The 24,269-nt window shown below is 39.6% G+C and overlaps 1 protein-coding gene across 3 annotated transcripts in view; it reads left to right on the top strand.

Moving 5' to 3' along the window:
* Nucleotides 1-24,269, top strand: part of bmp2k (BMP2 inducible kinase) — a 45,129-nt gene that overhangs the window by 7,833 nt on the left and 13,027 nt on the right. For 2 of the 3 annotated variants that reach the window (XM_034872874.1, XM_034872873.1), the window contains exons 2-12: nt 10,463-10,581; nt 12,450-12,555; nt 13,493-13,635; nt 15,222-15,343; nt 17,491-17,572; nt 19,860-19,992; nt 20,292-20,395; nt 20,483-20,562; nt 20,864-21,012; nt 21,748-21,968; nt 22,423-22,629. In XM_034872874.1, the coding sequence (XP_034728765.1) occupies nt 10,463-10,581; nt 12,450-12,555; nt 13,493-13,635; nt 15,222-15,343; nt 17,491-17,572; nt 19,860-19,992; nt 20,292-20,395; nt 20,483-20,562; nt 20,864-21,012; nt 21,748-21,968; nt 22,423-22,629 (1,466 nt within the window). Of the gene's footprint in view, nt 1-10,462; nt 10,582-12,449; nt 12,556-12,806; nt 12,904-13,492; nt 13,636-15,221; nt 15,344-17,490; nt 17,573-19,859; nt 19,993-20,291; nt 20,396-20,482; nt 20,563-20,863; nt 21,013-21,747; nt 21,969-22,422; nt 22,630-24,269 lie in introns of those variants that run through there. The other variant, XM_034872875.1, reaches the window with a different exon arrangement.

Genomic DNA, 24,269 nt, shown 5'->3' with positions numbered 1-24,269 from the left:
GCATTGTCTTGCTGAAATTAGCAGTGGTGTTCCTGAAAAAGACTTTGCTTGGAAGGCAGTATATGTTGCTCCAAAACTTGTACGTAACTTTCATCAATAATCAGTCCCTACAGGATTTTACGATGTTGCGATTACACAAATTCAACCAATCACCATGACTTTGGTGCAACTCGCAATTTTGACCATTCACCTCAATCCCAGCAGTCCCACGTTCCAGACTCTGTATCAGTATATGACTCTGAGAGCCAAGGACCAAGCGGGAGTGAGAACGGGTTGACATCACTCATACGTGGCCATATTCATTTCCTTGTTTAACAACACGTGTGGGACATTTTTACCAACAAAACGTACAGCGAAAGACGGTGCAAAACATTTCAGACCGTCCCACTAACCTGTATATATTTCAACATCAATGTACGCTGTAACGATTTTTCACTCTGATTTCGCTGAAAGCGACTGGTGTTTCATCCTGTCGGCTCTCTGCAGCGGGCGGGGCTGCTGAGTTTGCTGAGTGGATGCAGGATAAACCGGACATGAGACGTACAAGATCTCTTCAATTGAGGACAGTTACGCTCGTTACTGTAAGTGCAATGATAAGTTAAAGTCCAATAAGTACTTATTCGAATCGAACCGTATGAATGTATGTCCGAGGCTAGGATAGGACATTTTATTAACAACGTAAAGATCAACAAGCCATTGACATAAGAGTTCAAATTTGATTCATTCAATAAATATTTTTTTTTTGTCTTCTATCCACAAGCCATTATCATACCAACATTTGCAGCATCCTGAGCCTTTTTCGTAAGGTTACTAGGAAAACTCAGCCTAGAGTTATTTTATTGTTGCCAAAACAAGTTTCCTAGAACTATACAAAAAAAATTATTCATCAATCAAACATTTAAAAAAAAAAATTTTTTTTACAAAAGCTCCTGCAACATAAGCATAACAATCTGGATGATTCTTTTCCTTTTGGACTGGAGGACATGGCTTCCATGATTTCCAAAACAATTTGAAATGTGGACTCAACGGACCACAGCGGTGACATTTCTGGGTTAGGGTTTTTTTGATATACAGTATGGCTTTCACTTTGCATGGTATAGTTTTAAGTTGCACTTGTAGATGTAGCAATGAACTGTGTTAACTATCAGTGGTTTTTCAAGGTGTTCCGGAGCCCACGTGGTAATATATTTTACACAATGATGACAGTTTCTGGTCAACTGTAATACGTTTAGCTGTTTGGAAATTTTGAGTGTTGTGATCAAGAAAATCAAAAACAATAGGTGCTGCATACACTATATTATCCCCCTGCTAGAGTTGACACCCTACAGACTTAAACAGGGCAAGTTTTAAACATGTTTTTAGACTCTAAACATGTTCAAAATGTCATTACAAATGCCTACCCATGTGCATTGATTCTTTCAGAGGGAGCACAGCAACTCTGACTGCAGTCTGTGACAGAAAGACATAAAAGTTGTTAATCCATACCTGTTTTCCAGTGAGGTCCACACTAGTTGATTGTCGAACTCATACAATCCAATATTTCAAAATGTATTTTTTCCACAAAAAAACGATTAGCCGTTTATGTCCTTAGTAATGACTACGTAGAAACAGCCTGTAACCAGACTCCACAGTGGAGCCACGATGTTCTCTTTGGGGAAAATAGCAGGGCCACGCACACACGTGCGTGGGGAGTGTGTGGTAGAGCAACTCTAGAGTTATAATGAGAAACAAAGTGTCTTCCCTGTGCTTTCTGACCACAGTGGGAAATCCTGTTGTAGTCTGACTTATACTGACACCCACCTATCATGGCATTTATTTACTGTAGTGTGATTGCAGTACCTATGTTGACAAAATGTTTTTCATTGCAGTCAGGCAGTATCCAAATATACTGTATGCCCCAAAAGTATTCATGTTACTGTGATGAGACAAAAGAAACTTTTCTCAAAGAGGATACAAACAGTAGATGCCATAGGCTTTATTCCCTTTTAGCTGTTTTTGACTATTAGATTGTTTAATTTAGAACACAACTAGGCCATTTATATGGTCTAAAGTAATGAACATAAACCTGCATACGTTTATGTCTGTGTTATGTTGTCAGAAAATGCATAGCTTCTTGGATATATACCTCAAAAACATCATCGGATAATCCAACACATTTAGAGAGCAACCTCCTCTTTTCTTCTTTGGATGTCAAGATGTTGTAGAACACAACTGACGTTGAAGTGTTTTTACCCTAGTGTATCTTTTTGTATTCTGCATCATCTCTTTCTTTTCCCACTTTCATCATAAAGCCTCCAAAACACAGCCGCTTGTGTCTGTCAGTTTAGTTGTAAACACTGTTGAGGAAAAATGTGTGTGAGCTGACTGCCAGAACCTTCCAGCTCACTAAGGCCAGGAAGAAGGAAAAAAACAAACATGTACTGTACACTCATCGCCGCACCTCCTCATATTACCTTTTATGGACTTGCCTAATGACTTTGTCAAAATCTATCAAATTACCGATGATGGATCGGTATCAAGAAGCAAGTAATGGTATGGGACCATCTCTAGTTGAGATAGCTGATCTAGAAAGCAGAGTGGCACACATTCTTCTTTAAAGGTGCCCTGTACAGTTCTTCCAAACAAACAAGAGTTAACATTCACTGCTACTCACCAAAATGCATTCTGTATGTGTGGGCATTTTAGGCCTTTATTAGTCATGACACTTGTAAAAAATGGCGGCGGGTGGGGGGGGGGGGGAAGGGGGGGGATGGGAAATGACATGCGGCAAAGGGCGCCCGTGTAGGCCTGCACGATTCGGGGAAAAATATGAATCACGATTCTTTAGCTTGTATAATTGATATCACAATTCTCTGCTATGATTTTTTTTTTCTCTTCTTACAAAGTGTAATGTTCATTGGACAAATTAATAAACTTTTGTCATTACAAACAATAACAGAAGATGACAATCTTTTCAAATACATTTTATCTATGATTGTTTGATTGCTTACGTTAACGCCTTTCAAGTGACAGCCTTTGTTGTGTTTGATTGCTAGCTTGTAGCCAGCAGTAAACAAACTTCTTTAAGTAGGTCCATTTTTACTATATTAATGCTAGAGAAGTCTCTCGTTAGCATCTTGTAGCCTACTTGTTGCAAAGTAACTCATGCACAACTCAAATCTGCACCCAACTTACATCAGGGAGTGACAGCTTTAATAAGATTGTCTCGGGAACTTAAGTTGGTCCCGGTCTTCATGTTAAATATGTTTTGATGTTCCTGAATGTACTTCATTGTCACTGAAGCCTTAAAATAACCTGTAACATACTGGGAAAAAAAACTTTAATCATTTTTAGGAATGACATCGTTGAAGTAATTTCCTCCATTCATTTGGGATCAGTGGACAGATGGCACATTTTTAGGGGTTGTGCTCCTTTTAGAGAGTTTACCCAAAAGGTGATCCCATGTCCAAGTTTAGTTCTTATGAAATCTCGTGTGGGTAAGTTGGAGAAGAAGGCCAAGTCGAGATTTACAGGTGATGGAGGCAGAGAAAACTGAATTGTTTATCAAAGTACAACTCACTTTTCACATGTTTTCTCATCATTTCAAGTAGAACAATAGCATCACTAACATAAGAGAAAAGACATGCCAGTATTCATAACCACCTTTACTTATTTTAAACGCTATTGCAAGCTGAACTGAAGCAGCGATATCCTTCACACTTTTTTTTAATGTAGTGCGAACCAGAGACCACTTGAAGTTGTTTTAAGCAGTAAGGACTTGTAGGGGAGGTGTTGTGTCTTCATGTTGGGCGATGAGGGCCTCCAGTAGGAAATACCTAAGCCTGCTCCAAAATAAATGGCTTTCTCCCCCCTTCAAAGCAGCTCTGCAGCTCAAGGAGGCACACTGAATTGAACTTTTTGTTGGTAGTTATTTAACAAGCTAAGACGTCACGCTAACTTAAGTCAGCAAGTGGTCTGTTATCACAGATGACCTCATGCTTAAGAGGAAGAACATCTGTGCCTTGTGTCTACACAGAAACTATAAACGTAACATCTCTGTTCGCTGCATGTTACAAAATCCTCTCATCCTCACTTGCTGAGACACTCCTCTTCCAGTTTTGATTTTTTTCTTTTTCTTGCCTATATCACTAGGCATGCTGAGTATCTGTTTCGCAAAGGCTGTTGAGATCCTCTTTCAAGCCTCTTTCACAGCCTGTCATGTGGACTGTCTGTGACTGCCCTAGTTAGTCGGGCTTTGCAGTGATTTCAGGTTCCCTAGCGCTGGATGCTGGGCCGGGGAAATATTCTCCATAAATTACACTGCTCGCACTGTACATGGCTGTAATGTCAGTACCCCCCCTTTCTTTTTTCCTGGCCTGATGGATTTGGGGTTTTCCTCTCTACTGTCACTGACAACTGACCATGTCCTTACAGTGAAGTGCTTCCATCTCCTCTCCACAGTGCAGTCAGCTAACAGACGAGCAGGAGGGGAGGTACAATAACAGTCAGATGTGACTAATGGGCTTTGAGCACCAGCGTTAGACATGTCCATCAGCAGTGCTTTAATACTTTAAAATGATTCAGTTACATTTCTGTGCACATGAAACTTCAGTCTGTGAAACCCAAAGGGGCTGTACTTGATATTAAAGTAAAGTTATAGTTAGAGTAATTGTGTCCTGAGCAAAGAATAAAGTCACACTCCCTCTGTGTGGGTTCCAAACTTCTCTGTTCTTTATTTTGATAGCTGGTCTGGCCTTGTGTGCATGGAAGTGCATGTGTCTGTGAAAAAATGCAAGTATTTCACATTTTGGGGAACGGTCTGTGAGAGCTGCCTGGTGGCAACCCCACCCTGCTGTTTATAGTATTTGGGGTTCAGTTGCTTTTATCTAAAATCTGCTGATAAAATCCTCTCAAATACCACATCTCATATCTATTTACCTCAACTAAAGTGCCCATATTATGATGAAAATATAAAAATATCTTTTTCTGGGATTTGGGGTATTATCTTGTGTCTCTGGTGCTTCCACATGCATGCAAACTTGAAAAAAAACCACCCATGCTGTTTTAAGTGAGATATGCATTTCGGAATGTCCTCTGCCTTCAGTCTCCGGGTAAGCTGTTCAAAATCTCCACAGCTTTCTACGTAACTAGCCGAGACGATGTGCCCAACCCGTAGCATGCTAGCGCTAGCATGCTAGCTTGTTCTCAATGGAAAAACACTGCTACAACACACACTAGTTCACCCTAATCTACAAAATAACTGCAGTGTTTCCACAAGTGTGCCCTTGTTTAGAAGAAGTCTCCCGGTTAATCCTGTCTTGTACTGACCAAAGTTGGAGAGAGCGAGTGCGTACCTAGCTACTGCGCATGTGACTCCCAACAAAGATAGTAAAGTTATGAGATGTCTTAGTCTGTAGCTAAAACTGAGACCTTAAAACACAATGTGAAAACAGGATCTGCAGCAATGTGTGGTACAACACAAATTAAACCATTTAAACCTATTCTGGTACAATCTCAAAATACAATTATGAACCTGAAAATGAGGGTATCATGGGCACTTTGAGCTACAAAAGTCATAAATAAGTTGATCTTTAGGATGTGGATGCCATAACAATGAATGATTGACATTCAACTAATTTGTAATCACATTTTCCCAGATATATCACTCATTTGCCCAGCTAAATTACTTTCCGCTAATTAAAAAGATGGTAAAGATTTTATAAAAGATGAGAATGCTTTTATTAAAGACTGTTAAAGAGATTTGTGAGACGCTAAGCTTAACAAAATTCAAGTGTTTTGGACCCACATTGGAATTGGGTACTGCATCCCAACTTTATTGGATATAAAAAGCCTTCAAAGAAAGAATAAATAACATAATCACTTGTTGTCACAGTTCACCATCATGCTGTACAGTAAGAAGCTTTTGAATGGGATTAAGATTTGGGATGAAAAAATAAAAGCAAGAAAATTGGATGAGTGACCTCCCAGATAGGATAACATCCCTGCTTTGTTTTTGTAGACTGTGTTCATAAATTAAGTCATTGATATGGGGCCTGTTATTAGGTTGTAAATTGTATTTATAACGTATATGTTTTGTATGTTCTTTACTTTGGAATTATTGTATTTTATCTTTATTTATTAAATATTTGTTAATGTATTCTAATCCAATTTATTATTTCTTGTCTATGTTGTATGTGTGCCGTGTCTCATATGTTTCTGAAATTTCCCAATTTTTTGATCTATCTAATTTCTATTTCATTGGATAAAACAGTTCTGTGATGAGAGAGACCCAGTCTGTTTCTATGAGTCTATTTGCACATCTCACTCGAGTCCTTTGTCTGACGCAACATGTTATTGTTTGCATCTGTGTAGTTACTGTTGGTAAGTTACAGACAGCTTTGTTGTCATTGGTTGAAGCCAGTCTTCTGTACAGTGAGGGACCTTTTGTGTTGTTTAGGTGTCCCTTATTTGTCAAGGAAGTTGGTAGACCTAGCACAAACCTCCCCTAAAATAAATCGTTCCCTCCAGAGCCACTCGGGAGAAAAAAACACTCAATAGAGCACCCCTTCCGTGGCTGGCATAGTCATGGGAGGCAACAAAACCCCCAGGGTGGTGACTTAGTGAGAATCTGATCCTGGAGCATATGGCCTCAGTCAGTCCCGGAGCAGGCCAGCAGGCAGTCCTGAAGTGTTTGGGAGGATGGCCTGGGCCGAGGCCTCTGTCTTCTCCTAACTTTCCAAAAGCCACCTTCCCTCCGGAGGCACAACGCCAGCTGCCAGGATCTTTGACATAGTCAAGTTCTAATGACAGACTGCTAACAGCTGGAGTCAGGGAATCACAGGAAGGATTTTCAACAATTCAGTGTAAGAATGCGTGTATATTCTGTAAAGTCTAACGCATACTACTAGGGCTGCAACTAACGATATATACATTTTTTTATTTGTTCATGAATCTATTAATTTCCTTGATTAATCGATTATTAATTATCAGAAAATTGCAAAAAAATGTTGATCAGTGTTTTTCAAAGAATAATCTTTGCAGCTGTAAGCAGTACATGTTTTTTGCTGCTTTTGAGGGTCCAAAACAAATTGTTTTCATAAAAGACTATGTTGTGTACATCCAGGTAATACAAAGAAGGGAATGTTCAAAGAAGGTAAAGTCCACACAACACCTTAATCCTTTGGGTAAATAAGGCATACGTGCATAAGGTAACGTTTGCCCCGAGTTTGGCAATTTGGCCTTCTTCAGGTGTTAATTTTTGGAGAGTTAAACTGTTGTGCGGCCTTTTCCGTCTCTGACCAAAACATATCTTGACCTTGTAGTATATTGTTGAGAATCTGTTTGTAATTGGAGCACCTTGGAAATGGGTCTTAGACGAGAGACAAGCAGATTATTTGGACCAGTGGGATGTCTCTGACTGAAATAATCTTATAATCAGTTCACCTCATCTGACTTCACTTCACTCCAAGTCAACATGTCAACAGTCTCTGCCAACACGTATCATATAGTCTGCTCTAAGGCAACAGAGTGGGAATGAATTTGTTTGTCAGGGTGTTAAGTAGAGCTCTCCAGTTTGTCCTGTTTTTGTGCGATGGTTAGCTGTTCTTTTGTATCTTGTCCATGCATGCTTAAACAGCCTGCTCTTTTGGCCCACTGCCTGAGAACATGAATTTCGCTTTGTTTTGTCATCCTACCCATTCAACCCCCACAGCTTCTTGCCTCCATTCTTGCCTAAAGTTTGATCTTTACTACGTCAGCATCCTACACCTTTGTGTCAAACAGTACATAAAGCTTGAGATTTGCACAAGATGACTCACTGGTAGTTTATTTTTCTAATATGGCAAGGTTGTTAAGCAAACTCTGCATCCCATATGAGTTTCAGCTCAAAGCTTGTCTTGCTGCATCCTGCTGTTTTAAAAGTCTTTCACAAGACTGTCATATGATTTCGTTTTTTGCCTTAAGAAGTTCAATCCCACTCTCCCAAGTCTCTAGATGGCTCAGCTGCTTCAATTTAAGCTTGGCCCAGCAGTGTGGAGTGACCATCAAGCTTACGTTACCACACAGCGAGGCCAAGGCAAGTTGATGAATAGCGCCATCCAGCAGGTGAGCCAATCTTGGCTCTTGTACTTTGTCTTAGCAGAATTTCGGTTTCAGTTTTATCTGTTTTGAGATGGCACCAGGTCTGTGGATACAACTGCTGGGCGGCTCTTCTCATAAATGCACCAAATATCAGCTCTTCTTTCTGTTGCAATATTTTAACCATCCAAATTATTTTTTACACTGCATCAGTGATATTTTAATTTATTGTTTTTAAATTCCCAGACAAAAATCTCTTCCTCTATTTTGGTTCCTTTGTAATGGCCATTTTAGCAGCACCAACATGTTTTAGATAGGATTAGATAATACTTTATTCATCCCACTGTGGGGAAATTCCCTTATTGCAGCAGCAGTGGGTTTCTACAGCAAAAGCAAAAACAAATAAGTAAAACACAGAAACTAACAGGCAAACAACAATCTATTGACAGGTACTGTAAAGTGCGGTTGCCATAGTACAAAAACAATATTGCATTTTAAGTAAGTGACGTTAAAAAGAATATAGCAAAAGTAGGTAACCATAATATAAATTATATTTACCTGTGACCATAAATAATATTGAAAAAGTAAGAACTAGAAATTGAAAAATATAAATACAGATATTAAAGATATACAGAGTGTGTGGAGTGAATGAAAAACAGAAACAGAAACTACAACATTATGAGGTAGTACAGGTGTTGTAGAGTCTGACAGCGGCCGGGATGAAGGACCTGCGGTACCTCTCCTTCTTCCACTGTGGGTGTATCACTCTGCTGCTGAAGGAACTGCTCAGGAACCCCACAGTGTTGTGCAGGGGGTGAGAGCTGTTGTTCATGATGGATGTCAGCTTAGCTAACATCCTCCTCTCCCCTACGTTCTCTATGGGGTCCAGAGGACAGTCCAGGTGAGAGCTCGCTCTCCTGATCAGTCTGTTGAGTCTGCTCCTCCTTTAAGCGGCTTGTTATTTCATCTGCAGTTTGTATTTTTTGTCTTAATTTGTTTAAATGCAGCTAGCCTTGAGTGTCAACGGTAAAATGAGAATCTTTTGATCAGTGGCTTAAAAAATCACAGGGATTAAAAACATACAACAAAATAGTATTTTCTCATTTACACTAGCCAGTGCTTTTATTATCAGCTGCCTGTTTATCGCTTTGCTCCAATATGGCATAATTTACCTCGTCCTATCTGATGCTGCTACAGTGTTTGCTTATGTCTACTACATAAAAGCAAGCACTACACTTCAGTTTGTTCTTGCTCCCATCTACTGTTTACTGTCAACACAGGGACACACAGGTTTAACCCGAATTCATTATTTGTACAGTTGATTGTTTTCACTGTCCTCAACACGGCCTCTGAGATCTGTTTTTAAAAGTAATGTTGATGGACTCTTCAGTGAGAGCCTTTGTGCCCACTGGTCACTTCCCTCCATGTCTTCCTCATTCCCAATCCAAATCCATGCTGTTTTTCAATTGATCTGAGGTAACTTTTTATGCAACAAGTGTGCCATTGTTGATCCCTTTTTTCTTCTCCTCAGTCTCAGACTTTGATGCCCACCACTCAGTGGCCCCTCCGAATGAGACATGAGTCTATTCACCCAGAGAGGCACAAAGGACAGTGACAATACTGTAGATATAAAACTATTAAAATAATAATATTGTTAAGCCAATTGCTTAATTTACTCCAGGTTTACTCCCAATTTAATCTTGGTCCAAGTCTATGTCCTCGACGTTCCACTTCCAGGAAATTCCGCTGAATGTCTTTCAGTTTGGCTGGATGTCTGCTGTACCTTCCACTTTCTTTGTGTTGGCATTTTAAACTCTGGCCAATTTATGAGGACTTTGTTTAACTGCATCTCAGATCTCTGCAGGGTAAATAGAAACAGCTAGCTAGTCTATCTGTTGAATCAGAGTTTTCTGTTGCACAACTAAAACAACCTTTGAATGTACATGTTTCACCCCAACCAGTTCCTTCCCGAGGATATTTAGCAGCAGCATCGTTACTTGTGTGGCGCTTAGCGCCTCAATTGTTATTGGTTTAAAGAAATGCCAATAATACAGAAGTTGTTTTTCTTTCTTCTCGGAATGCTGTGTGGACTTGCCAGACCCTCCTCTGCAGGAAGATCTGGCAATGGCAGACTAGTCCCATGCAAGCTAAATGAGCTTAGCCTACTTGCTCATGAAATGAGCCCAGATAGCTGCTGTTAAAGTATCAGCTCTTGGATGCTTTTTATAAATCCTGATTAGCCACACATTTTTCTACATTGACGTGATTAGTTAGTGAGCAATTTTTCCACATATTATGCCGTTGTGTGAACTATGCTAATCACCACCCTTTTAAAATAATTTTCATGTGTGAAGCATACTTTTAAGAATGCAATGTAATGCTAACTTTATATCTTGTTTTTGTCCAGGGGGCTTCTCTGTGGTGTTTCTGGCTCGTACGCACAGCGGTGTCCGCTGCGCTCTCAAAAGGATGTATGTCAACAATGTCCCGGACCTGAATGTATACAAAAGAGAGATTACTATCATGGTGAGAACGGCGTCACAGTGTTTGGCTGAAGTAGTTGGAGATGTTGTCTCTCAACCCAACTGAATTCTTCCTGCTTGTCTTTATTGCAAGAGCTTTATTTTAAATATCTTCATTGGTTGTGTGTATTTATTTACACAATACTATTTATGGGACAAGAAATTAACATATAGAATAACCTGTGCTTAAATTGATAGTTTGGATCTTTTGGAATGGGGTTGGATGAGGTACTTATCCATAGTGACTTTTTTTGGTTTAGTACCAAAACGGGAGATAAGTAATTTACTGCTGTGGGGGCAGCAGCTAAATGTAAATTTGCTGTGTAAATTGACCACAGCTAATTGGAGTTGAAATGAAAAGATCTGGCTTGTCATTTTGCTGATCTCCATACCATTTTATTCCTCTGTTAGGCTGCAATGTCAACAGTGTTCCTTCTAATCCTTCCCTGGCTGGAAAACAGATTTCTCTCACTTTTTGTGCACAGAGATCTTACTTTGCACTGTACTCATTATCTCAAAAATATCATGAGGGCATTCTCAGTTTTTAGGTATTTAATTTAAGGACCTAACTCTTGTGTAAAATGGGGCACAAGCCCTCGTAAAGATGCATGCTCTCACAATGCAAGGCACATATAAATGGCTTCATTCCCTCTGCCTTAACCATCCTGTTTTTCTGCATTTCTAGTTTGGCAAGAGCAAAAGCCTTTTGGCTGTGTGCTAGGTGACATTGTATTAATGCACCTGGTCTATTGGCTGATACGTTTGATCTATTACACAGAGCTGGAACTCACACGATTACAGCAAATAATTCAAGGTGGTTTATGTCATTCAAAGTTACATATTCTCATGTATCTTTAAACTAGCAGACTTGTACTACTTGGACAACAGCAGATGTGTTGTCTTGAACGTTTGACCCCAGTGTGTCAGTGAACAGTTCACTCTGAGCTGTTTGGCCAGCTTTGTGTGTCTTTTTACTTCATCAGTTGTGTAATAGTCACCCACACAGCTGACCTTAAACAGTGACTCAGTTCTGGCCCATTGAGATGCTGCCTTGGGTGTGTCAGTTTCCACAACACACAGCAAGTCTGTCTTGTCATGCTGGCATTTAGTAAACCAACACATACAACACTGTGATGCTTTAATTCAGCAAATGAATCAAGTTAAGACAATCTTGCCACACAGTAGCTTGACCGCAAAGACGAGATTAGACTAAATTCAGCTTGATGTTTAACTTTTGGGATGTGTTCTCTAAGGAACACATCACGGTCAGCAATGTTTCTGTGGTCGTTTGCAATTGGATGTGGTTTCCATAGATTTATAAACACTGCATGCATTGTAAAAATGCTAAATCAGGAGGTAAATACACGTCATAGCTTGTAATAAGGCAGATTTTAAGTTTAACAAATCTGATTAAAATGTATGCAGCTGTAGGCAACGTAATTGGTTTATCTATCTAACAGGATTTACCTCTCTGTCTTCTTAAATGCAGTTTACATTTGTAGTTACGTACTGAAAACCACTTTTAAAGACATGAAGAAACAGAGTGTAATTCCAGTCTGAAGTCTTTCATGCTTCATTTTAAATTAAAACATTCACTAGCAGCATCCCTCTTCTGAACAAATATAGCAGCGATACTATACATGTCCAAACATGAATGCTCCTCAGCACTTACTGATAGGTGACAAAACGTGTGAAAAATCAACATATATCCTTCGTAAATACCTCAAAAGCTACCATGTGGTTTTGGAGGCTGTTGTAGTCTGAGCTATGTCCGTAACAATTACATTTTGGACATGTACATCTTTTTCTTCTTCTTGAACACTCCTGTGACTTCTTGTTCTGATCAGTTCCATCTTTTCCTCCCATGTGCAGAAGGAGCTGTCAGGCCATAAAAACATTGTTGGCTACCTGGATTCTACAATAAATGCGGTGTCGGACAGTGTCTGGGAGGTCCTGATCCTAATGGAATATTGTAAAGGTACAGCCTCTCTGTTTGTATATACACACATGTCCTGAAACCATGACATGACATCATGTTTTATACTCTATTATTCCACTGCATTTTTCAGATTAAAATATTTGATTTCTGATTTTTATTTGGATTAATTAGGATTACTCTGGGACAAATAAACTAAATGAAACCAAACCTAAATTAAAGCAGACCTAAAGGAATGGTTTCTAAATTTTTTTCGTTTTTTAAATGTTTTTGGTCCTTGTCGCACACTATAGTTAAGATGGTGGATGATGTTTGGTCTTCATCAAATCACCACTTGGAAGTTACACAGCAATGCCTATCAAAAGTAAAGCCAACTTCACTGCCCATTGGGTAATAAATACAATCTAGCATTCGCCAACTATCTACATCAGATTTATGGGGCTATGTAGTTACCTCTATTTATCGTAGCAGCCCGCTGTCTCATTGGACAAGTTTATATGCAAACATCACTCTGGTTAATGAAAATAATCAAATTGATGCAGCTTTTACATGGTGACATATTTAGTTAATTTAGAAACGGATTGAAACATTGATTCTGCTGTCTGCCTACCCTTTCTGTCGCACACTGTTGTCCTCAAAACGTGTGTAAGCTAAAAGCAGAAGATATAGTCACGGACTCAAATGACACATGACATTTCTATTTTTTATTGTAATGGCTAATTTCAATGGTCCAAAAAAAAGTAGCCACTAACTGTGATTAAAGCAAAATCTCTAAACCTTTAGATACCATTTGCTGTATTGAAAATATTGAGTTTTAATTGTCTCACCTTGAGGCTGTGAATGTAATCACAAGCATACAAAACAACTGCAGCTGTCCCAGTTAGAAAATATATTTTACAAACAAGCTGGCTGGTACTTGGTTTCCCAGCCTGAACTGATGACCTGAGTCCTAAAGCTGTCTCTCACCTTTCTCCTGCAGCAGGTCAGGTGGTGAAGCAGATGAACCAGCGGTTGAATGTGGGCTTCAGTGAGGCTGAGGTCCTCCACATCTTCTGTGACACGTGCGAGGCCGTAGCCCGCCTGCACCAATGCAAGACACCCATCATCCATAGAGACCTCAAAGTAAGGAGGATGTTACCCGCCCTAATGTGTATAAACCTAAGTGATGGAAATCTGCATGGTCAGCAGAAGAAAGAAAGAACAATTTGGTTTCACAGCTTGTTCTAACTCCTCTGCTTCCTCTTATGCTCCCTGCTTCCTATGCCAGCTCTCTTATTTCCTGTTCTTCCTCTTGTCCCATACCCCCCTTGTCTGCTGCCCATGCACCCTCTTTCTCATTGTGCACCAAACTCACTCTTTGTACAAGGCCACAATAGTTGATACATCTTGAAATTCCTCACTAACTTTCAGCTTACGTGGCTTTCAGAATAGATTTTCAAATCAAGGGTGGCTATGAGCCAGATTTACCCTCATTTTGCTGATGCTTGGAGGCCAGTGGTAGTTTCCCACCCTAGTTGAATTCTCCTCAGTGCTTCAATCACTGGGTTGCTGTACTATCTCCAGTTGGACAAGCCTCTAAACAGTGCGGTCTCTTCAGTCTCACAGGCCTGTCCTCTGTTCGCTGTCTGTATCTATCTGTTCAGCCTACATGGCTTACATAACATCGCAGGGACACAAAAGACCACGGAGGCCCAGTCACGCATTGCCAGGGGAAGTGAGAGTGCAAAAAAAGCCCCTTAACCCTGAGCTGTCAAGAGTATTGAGACACTGCTGCTTTCATTAGCTCAGCATTTCCTTGGACAGTTTGAAATATTTCTCTTAATACTTGTTTCTCTCTCCTCCTCTTCTGTGTCACACTATGGTTTTCTATTTTCAGATGTTCACTTCTTACATTTTCAATCTTATGCCATTTTTGCACTTTCAGCCAGTCTCATCTTTCTGTCACTTCCTCTTTCTTTGCTACTTTTTTCATATTTTTTTTTCCTCCCACTGCCTTCATTTATTTCTAGCCTTTCCTCAATCATTCCTGAAAAAAAAAACAAGGCCTGACTCCCCTAATAGAACATCTAATAACATAGAAACACAAATCATCTGTTTTCAGACTGATGGTGATTGAAATTTGCCTTTTGTTTACTGGGCCATAGAATAGCTTGGATGAGAATTATTGTAATGAAGGCTTGTCTTACTACTTCATCAATGTGTTAATTTAGTTCAGCTTTTATAAGCAACTTTATCCACTGATTGTCGTCCATGCCCATTGTGATGTAGGTGGGGATTAGCTCCGACTTGGTTGGTTGTTTGTTCATCTGTCTGTCACAAACAATTTCATCAGAGTCCCAGCTGGTGCAATTTAATAAGATGATGTGTCTCAATCACAACCACAGTGTAGCCTTTGTTAAATTATACAGGGTGGAGTCCATAAAGAAGTAGCTGCTTGGGCATTGTCATACCAGTTCTACACATAAAAAGCTGTTATAGAGAAAACTGTAATAAATCAGAGAAATAACATTAAATGCAGTTTAAAGGTATTGGGATTGCAGCACGGTTATTAGATGATCAGTGACACTGCTCTCAAATCCGCCAGCCAAGACAAAGTTACATTTAACTACATCTGCCAATTTATGTAGTTGTCATTCATTTTAATCTTTGAGTTATGCTTTTTTTTGTTTATTAAAAAGTCTATAAACCTCTATCTGTTTTTTCACCAGGTGGAAAACATCCTGCTGAATGACCAGGGAAATTACGTGCTGTGTGACTTCGGCAGTTCTACTCACAAAATTTTGCTGCCACATAAAGATGGAGTGACTGCCGTGGAGGACGAAATTAAGAAGTATGTATGTTCTGCATGTCACTCAATACAGTAGTTGGTAAAACCTTTAATATGAACTTGCCACTAATATGTCCAGGCTGCTGGAACGTATTGTTTTGGCACCACAGGAACTTTGGGGGAAACCCAGGACTATTTATTTTAAATCTCAGGAAGTAAACCGGCATTTTGATTTCACAGACATGTGTAGTTTCTGTTCTAGTGCCTGCCTCCCCAAAAACTCCCTGCTACTGAGATAGGCCCTAAATCTAGATCATGGGAAGGTTTTAACTTCTGAATTTAACTTACTGGTCAAAGTTGCCTTAAGTAAGTTACAGCAGGCATTGTGAAATGGAAATTTCTTGTAATGTTGTTGCCATTGGAGTTATAGAGCCAACTTTTTAACGAGTCCAAAAAAAGGATGAGGCAACATGAGAGACTTTTCTAAGTGTGCACATGAGCAATTTAGAGAATTTAAATCAAACTTTATTTGTTAATTGTTTTAATGCGGTTATTTTCAGAAGTGTCTCCTTTTCCTCATTCATGCAAATATCACACTCTGACACATAAGAAAATGGCACAGTGTGATATTTGCATCAATAATGCTGCCTTGTAATTGTGCTAATTTTCCTCATCTTCATGGTTCTTCAGATGCAGTTAAAACACAAACAGGAAAGCACAAAAGCAACATACTTGTGATGCCACCTTTTGACCGTAGTAACTTTCTCTCTGAACTAGGAACCATCTGAGGAATCAGCTGACTTTCGGCCACAGGAACAAGGGTCAAAATTAAATTTGGGGTCATTTTCTGAGGCCTTTTTACCACTCAAAAAAAATAGTACTTTTTGAAAGTACAGGAACCTTGGAATGAGGCACAATGGAGCTGGGAACGAGAGAATTTTTTTTGTCAGTCAGTGTGCAGCTAACGTTACTTCTGTTTGAAAAATCTGTCAGTTCAATAAAGTGTTGCTTAATAGTCTATAACAACAATGGGCTACAGGAACCTTTTAGTTCCTTAACAATAGTTCCAGGGACTTAAAGGTCCCAAAAACCTTGGGTTAAAATGTGGCTATTGTTTCAAATTTAGTTCCTGGTCTCCTCAGTTGCTGGTTGAAAATGGCCATCAACTGATAGATTTAGTGGAGGGTAAGGTATTCTTACCTTTATCTTATGATGTTGGACATCCCATGCCAACAATTCCACCTGTTCTAATCCCACTTTACTCATACTACTGTATACCAGGCCGTCAGATTACTCCTACCTAAAACAAATCTTGCGTGTGGCCAGATTGCTATCAAATACAATGTTGCACACAACCTGCTGCAACTCAAGGTCTGTGTCCACAAAGCAAATGAGTGAGATGCAGGCACTTGCACTTAAATATCAAAAATAGAAATACTTAATAACGCACTATTCCCCCTTTCAAAATGTTTATTATTGTTTTATTGGATTTATTTAAAATAAGACAGATCAATATTTTTATGAATATATGAAATGCAACTTGTTTCAACTGCCCCCATGTGGCCAAAGATGCGTCATATTTTTTAAGTTCATCATACGTTTTATATATTAAAATAACTAGTGCTGGTAAAGAATGCACAAAATTAAAAAAATACATTTTCACTTTTTAACAAACAAATATGTTGAAGCAGATGTTTTGGAATGGCATTTCAGACTTTAAGACCCCCCCTCCCCCCCAACAAATGGAGAAGACGTAGAAGGTATTCTTGCGTGCTGCATACAAACAAAGTATATTTTTACCTAGTAAAATCAATATCAGTATCTTCTCCAGCAGGAACACCATCATGTAGTCTGACGTTGTTGTCATGAGATGTTGTTGCCAGATAAGAGGTCAAAGGCTAGAAGTTGAGGGGTGTGGCGATGATGCAAGTATGCGGCTTTGTCATCTAAACATAAACACAAGTGCGGCAGTTTCAAATTTCTTTCACCCTGGGCCCAGATTTTAAATTATTGCGTTTTCAGGCAGTGTGTTTACAGGATTCTTTTGGACGATCAGCCAAAACGTGCGTTTCCACCAAAAAGCGTTTCCATGTGGATGGCCCCTTAATGTGTTTTGTTCTCTTGTATGTTTTTTGTCCTTGTGACTTTATCTGTGAAAAGCGCTTTATAATTACATTTTATTACTTACTCCTTCTTGTTGTTTCTCACAGGTACACGACCCTTTCATATCGAGCGCCAGAGATGATTAACTTGTACGCAGGGAAAGCCATCACCACTAAGGCTGATATATGGGTAAGGGATGTGTGTGTGTGTGTGTGTGTGTGTGTGTGTTTGTGTGTCTGTGTGTGTGTGTGTGGGTCTGTGTGTGTGTGTGTGATGACATTTGCAGTGCTGGTTTGCACTGTGTGAAGTGTCTTGGGCGTCGCTCTGCCCTGACAGGTTCTCCGTCTCTCTTGGTGTTTGGAGAGCAGTGTTGTGGGGCAGGTCAGAGTGGGCAGTAAGCCTCTCTATCAACTGACATAAGGTACTCAATCCTGGGTTCAGTTCTTATATTTGGAGGGCTTAGAAGTGGAGGGTGTCTCGAGGGCTGGATTTCAACTTGTTACAAAAAGTTGAGCATTCTCTTTTGAATGGTAATTATCAGGGGGTATCTGCCGGATCCTGCTCTAGATATTTTGTTGGTTTCTTTCTGTGGATGTGTAAAATGTATCTGCGGAATTCTGCATGTTAAGATTCTGTTGGATGTTTGTCCCAACGGGTGTAACTCTGACGGAGTGGATCCTATACTGGCTGGATGACACTGTCAAATATTTTAAGTTAGATAATAATTGGAATTTGGAAATTATAACCTTTTCTCTTAATTACATATAGTGCTCGTCAAACTTTTTCTTTTAGTTTATTCACTGCGATGTTGAAACTCCCTGATGCAGGCTGTTTGCCTCCATAAGCTCTTTAACTGTGTTTTCTCTCATAAAACATTGGTCAACATCATTCACAACTCTCTGCCTCACCCTCTTCTATTTTCCCTTCCTTTGAGATAATTAGATAAGTTGACAACCTCAATAAGCTTGTGTAAAATAGGCCTAGGTAGAGAGGATTGGACAGCAGCCATTTTTATGGGGTGGTGTGAATTAATGCACCCATGGAGTTAAAACAACCAGCATATAACGGTGTGGCTATTGATAGGACATGTGCATTATAAACGTGTGCACAGACCTTTTCACATTCTGTTTTACAACTTTGAATCAAGACAAATCAACAATTACTTTTATAGGCGCAGCTGCTTTTAGTAATATAGGACATTTAACATTTTAAATGGTACAGTAACAGTACAAAAAGTGAAACTATTTTAAAGTTGATTGTTTTCGGGGCTAAACACGATCCAGAATTTTAAGCTGTATGGGAGGCTTTTCCGATACTGGTAATGGCATAACTCTAGTATAATCACTTACACATTGCCTTTCTTATAGAACACTAAAATCAGTCTTTTTATATCTGCTTTATTTTGCAACTGTGGATTAATGTATCAGTCTGCAGTGATAGGTGTATGAGATGTATAGACAGAAGCTTTAAACAGGGCTGTTTGAACTTCTGTGGGACATGCAACAAAAACACTAACTTCCTGTGGACCACCCCATGCATTCTCACTACCTGTTCTATGTTTAGCCACGTGTTTAAAAGTCTGTTGTTTCATACATTGTTGCCTCACACAAATGTCACATTCATTTGGCCATACATTTTGGGGTTGTGTTTGGAGGCTGTGCTGTTTGACTCAGATCAGGAGTTTAGTAACAGACTGGATTAGCTAGTTGAGCTGAGGACTGTGAAGAATATCTGTCTTCAGATACAGCGCTTAAAGGAAAGACATTCCACTACTGCTAATTCCACAGTCTCTTTCATCTCCAACTGCACCATCAACAAAAAGATGCCAGAGCCAAATATAGCGGCAACTGCTTAAATGATTTGGGATTAGAGTACTTTTGCATGTGAATTTGTTTGGACAGCCATATTGCAAGGAGAGCAGACTCTTGGCCTGAATATTAAAAGCTGTGACGTAAGAAACATTAATTCTTTGTTTAGCAGGCCTGTGTAGCTCAGTGGGTAGAAAACGGCAACAACATTGCCAGGGTTAGCCCTTCACTTCCCACAAGGATGGACTGTACCTGACATGTTGTGGTTATAGTAGTCTATTTAGCAGCGTTAAGAGATGCTTCCATTCACAGGATGGGTAACAAATGAAGTACTTTGTTGGTATCGGTATCAATTTAAGGGTGTTCAATTACAATTACAATACCAGTACCAATATACTGGTGTTGTAATTGTAATTTTTTTCCAAATATACCCAGCCCTTAGTTTGTTTAAGCAAAGTTCCTCTATAGCTACGTTGCTAATTAAGCTGTGATGCGTTTGAGGTTTGGCTTTTTGTTGAAGTAAAAAAAGTTTTTATGGAGGAAAAGGTTGTTTTAAAAAGTCAATTCTGCAATACAATATAGTACTAAACCTACAGTACTAAACCTCAGGTATCACAGTTAGTGAGGGTGTCAAGTGTTTTTCAGTACTGTTTCTGTTTTCTCCTCAGGCACTTGGATGCTTGTTGTACAAGCTGTGTTTCTTCGCACTTCCATTTGGGGAGAGTCAAGTTGCCATATGTGACGGATCCTTTATTGTTCCAGATAACTCCAAATTCTCCTTCAAGCTGCATTGTTTAATCAGTAAGTTTGTGATTAATGTTTTAAGTACTACCTCTGAATTATTTCTATCACTATTTAGAATCACTTCTATTTCTTCTTTTTTCTAAACTTCATGTGTCTGTTCAGATGTTTTGGGAGTTATTTGTAATTTTCAAGTCATTCCAATTCACTAAGTGCATCCTACAGTGGCTCTTCCTTTTTTTTAAATATGTGACCAACAACTCCACCAAGTGACCAAATGGAGAAAATGCACATCAACCACAATACAATAATACAATACATAAGATGATGCTTTATGAAATTACCTCTGTCTTTTTCAGGATATATGCTCGAACCAGACCAGGAGATGAGACCAGACATTTACCAAGTGTCCTACTTTGCCTTCAAATTAGCTGGAAAAGACTGCCCAGTGCCAAATCTCTTTGTAAGTCACTGGAATAAAGTAAATCAGTGTAGCTTTAGCCTTTGCGGTCATTTGCTTATTAACATAATTCTCCTCTCCTTTTTTCAGAACTCTCCCATCCCTACATCGCTACCAGAGCCTCTAACCGCTAGTGAGGTCGCAGCTAGAAAAAGCATGACGAAAGCTAGGTAATCTCTTATTTTACCCCACCCTATTTTACTTTTTACAAACCAGCATTAGGACTGATATATAAATTACAAAACAGTATTATAAAGTTAAACTGTTAATCTATGTTGGAAAGAATAACATAAGAATAAGAGATTTTTTTTCCCCCAGGCTAATTAAAAAGAATCAGTTAAGATCACTGTTTCGTGCTGACTTTAACATGTATATGGACAGAACAGTACATTCCACGTCAGGATAGCACACAGTACAAACCTTGCTGTACATACACCACATGTTGAGGGACAACTTTTGACTTCTTCTCAGGATAACCAACGCTGTAGGCCCGACAGAAACGTCAATAGCTCCCCGACAGAGGCCTAAAGCGGCAAACAGTAATGTTCTACCCATCGCCAACACTGTCACCCCTGTCAAGATGACTGGGCCGTCGGCACCCGTCAGCAATGGCCAGAAAGGTTTGTTGAACTTTAGTGTGCTTCATATTTAATGTCTAGAGAAGTTTACATTATCTTAAAGGAGTCTCCTAATCTCTTAAACAAAAAAAGTAAAAGAAAACAGACCGTAACATTAAGAAATTATTAGTTTATTACATGAAGATATGTACCGTATGCATTAGAGGAGAGAAAACCGAATGCTAAACTGTAAATGCTTGTTTACAGTTGTAACTTTTGAGAAATATTTTTTTTATAACGAATGACATTTCACGATGTACGATGATACAAAGCCAAAGTAGTTAGTAAAAGTCAACTTTCAAGATTTTACTAGTCTTGCACTGCCAGACCTTCCTCCTCAGCACTGTGGAGAAGGGTCTGTTTAGTCCACATAGCTACCAGCATGGGAGAAAAAAACATGCTGTTGTTTATTGGCATTTCTTTAAACCAATTACAATCATATTTGGTCGTGCTAAGAGCTGTACGGAGCAACGGGGCCTCTGCAAAATAGCATCAGGAAGGAACTTGTTTTGGTGGAACATGTGTACGTACCAAAATTTGTCTTAGTCATGCAACAGAAAACTGAGATTGGACAGATAGTCTAGCTAGCTGTCTCGATTAACCCTGCAGAGATCTGAGTCCCGGAAATTAAACTCCATCGCTATAGACTCATGCTTTTGGTTATAAAGTTTACATGTGTGGGCTTCTGTGCTCAATGTTGTGTTGTAGTAATCCATCCATCTATACCTATCCACTCAGCTCCCACCCCTGGCTCTGGGCAGCCATCCATGCAGTCCCAGCCCAGCAGTCAGCAACACAGAGTCCTGCAGCAGCTCCAGCCTGGGGACCTGCGTCTACAGCAGCTTCAACAACAACAACAACAACAACAACAACATCACCATCCTCAACATCAACAACAACAGCAGCAACAAGCTGTGCAGCAACAACATGTAAATGCACAGCAACTCCAATACATTCAGGTACGTGCACTTAACCGACATACATCACAACTCAAACACCTTATTTATATATACACACACATATAAATAAAATCTTGAGGCTTTATCATCTGAAATTTTGGGTATCATAATATTGTCATATGACACAAATGTTGTCTTTCCCCTTTTCCTTGTTATAAAGGCTGCATTACAGTTAAGTAATGTAATTATCTACCAGACTGTTTTAGTATTTCCCTTTACCCACTTAGTCATTGTATACACATTATTGGTGATTATTTATCAAAAATGTCGTGTTCATATTTTGTGAGAGCACCAATAGTCAACCCTACAATATCGCATCAAAATCAACATTGAGGTATTTGATCAAAAATATTGTGATATTTGATTTTTTTTCCATATCTCCCAGCTCCTGTTCATTATTTCTGAAACTGTCACTGAGAGAAAGGTTTTGAATCCCTTTACAACCCTTCCTCAGTACCAACAGGCTGTGCAGCAGTCCCTCCAGCTTCAGCAGCAGCAGGCCCTCCTCCAGCAGCAACAGCAGCAGGCCCTCCTCCAGCAGCAACAGCAGCAGGCCCTCCTACAGCAGCGGCAGCAGCAGATGATGATGCAGCCCATGTACCAGCAGCAGGTGGCTCAGGCCCAGGCCCAGGCCCAGGCCCAGGCTCAGTACACAGCTATGGTAAGTCCTGTCAGGGCTCTGAAACTGGCAACAAGGTTACAAAGGCTTGAATTTGATTTGCTGCCTGTGCTTAAAGGACATCCATCAAATTCAACTTGCCTTTGTTTGTGTTTTAAAGCCATGGTTGGTTACTTGTTTCCAATATACACTTTTTTATGTATTGTTTGAAATGGTCTTTACACCCAGACGGCAATAAATAACTAACATAAATAACATGGGCTCTATAAAAGTGGCAAAAAAAATATGTCATCTGTAGCTGCTGTAACCCTGTAAAAATGCCCGCCAATCACTGCCTCGCGGTCCAGAACCAATGAAATGCCTCCTTGCCCCGCTGCGCTGAACTCAATGCATGTCAGGAGTCATATTTGTTTTAAACATTCAGTATGATAATATTAGTTGTTAACTTACCAGTGAATAAGACGGTAGTAAAGACTGGCAAGGCAAGGCAGCCTTATTTGTATAGCACATTTCAGCAACAGGGCAATTCAAAGTGCTTTACACAAAATCGAACAGATAAAACACAGAAGTAAATTGCGGTTCCATTCTCTGCTCTGATTCAGCAACACAGCGATGCTCGTCCATTTTGGTCAGAGCCCCAAGGGCAGGGGGAGGGGTTAAGTAGAGTCCCAAGGCGATGCTAATTTCAACTCTTGCTAGCTTTTCAACATTATCAACTCTGCCTTTAGGCCCATCCAAGGATGCTTCTAGCTCAAAAGGATGACAGAATTTCAGAGCAAAAAATTTGATCCAAAACTGCAATAAATAGTTTGAGCAAACGACAGCGAAACACATGGAGACACAGCATGAAATAACACTGAGCTGAATATTTCATTTAATGTCAGAATGGCCTAAAAAATGCTCCCTCTGTTCCAAACACTGGCAGTCCTCTTTAGTCACTTCACGTCTGTGCCAAGCAGCATTGGAAGCAGACGCTCAAACTTCCTACAGACTCTGTCCAAATATTCAGAAAACTAGTATTTACGCGACTACTGAATCAAACACACAAACACAGGTCTTCTAAATGCGCCCTGCTAGGGCGGCGCAATTTTTAGTCTGTTTCCCACCGAACGCGTACCATCTGTTTTATTTCAGAGGCAATCTGGTCTGAGCGAAGCCACGAGGGGATCGAACAGAGAGTGAAATCATGCAATTTCTTCTATGTTGCATCCTGACATATGAAGCGGTTCACAGACAGCAGAAGAGATCACCTCTAAAAATCACTGTTCTTATTCCCAGGATACCTGCTAAATATTCAAAAACAGCATTTCCTCTCTGATCTTAGACCTGCTCCTTATTGTGACGAGGAAGCTTTGCCTAGTGACTGCAGATTTGTAATATGGTGTAATGACAACAGATCAACTTTAATTGTACAGTACTTTAAAAGCGCAACAGCGGTGTGTGTAGAAGTGCTTTACACAAGTGGGTTGTTGACAGAGCATGGAAAAAGGAGAAGATGGAAAAACAATGGCAAAATTTATATCTAAAGAAACAAGAACTTTTTTAGAAGCATGACACAATACAAACATGAACCATATTAAAAGGTTAATTTTGAGTTAGGTTTGTATCTCAAGTGAATTCACATAAAAACAATATATTCAAAGATCATCACTGTGCTGAGATATATATATATATATATATAT

Source organism: Etheostoma cragini, chromosome 5 (genome assembly GCF_013103735.1).
Source record: "Etheostoma cragini isolate CJK2018 chromosome 5, CSU_Ecrag_1.0, whole genome shotgun sequence".
NCBI classification, from domain to species: Eukaryota; Metazoa; Chordata; class Actinopteri; order Perciformes; family Percidae; genus Etheostoma; species Etheostoma cragini.
This window is presented reverse-complemented; position numbering and strand designations above follow the sequence as displayed.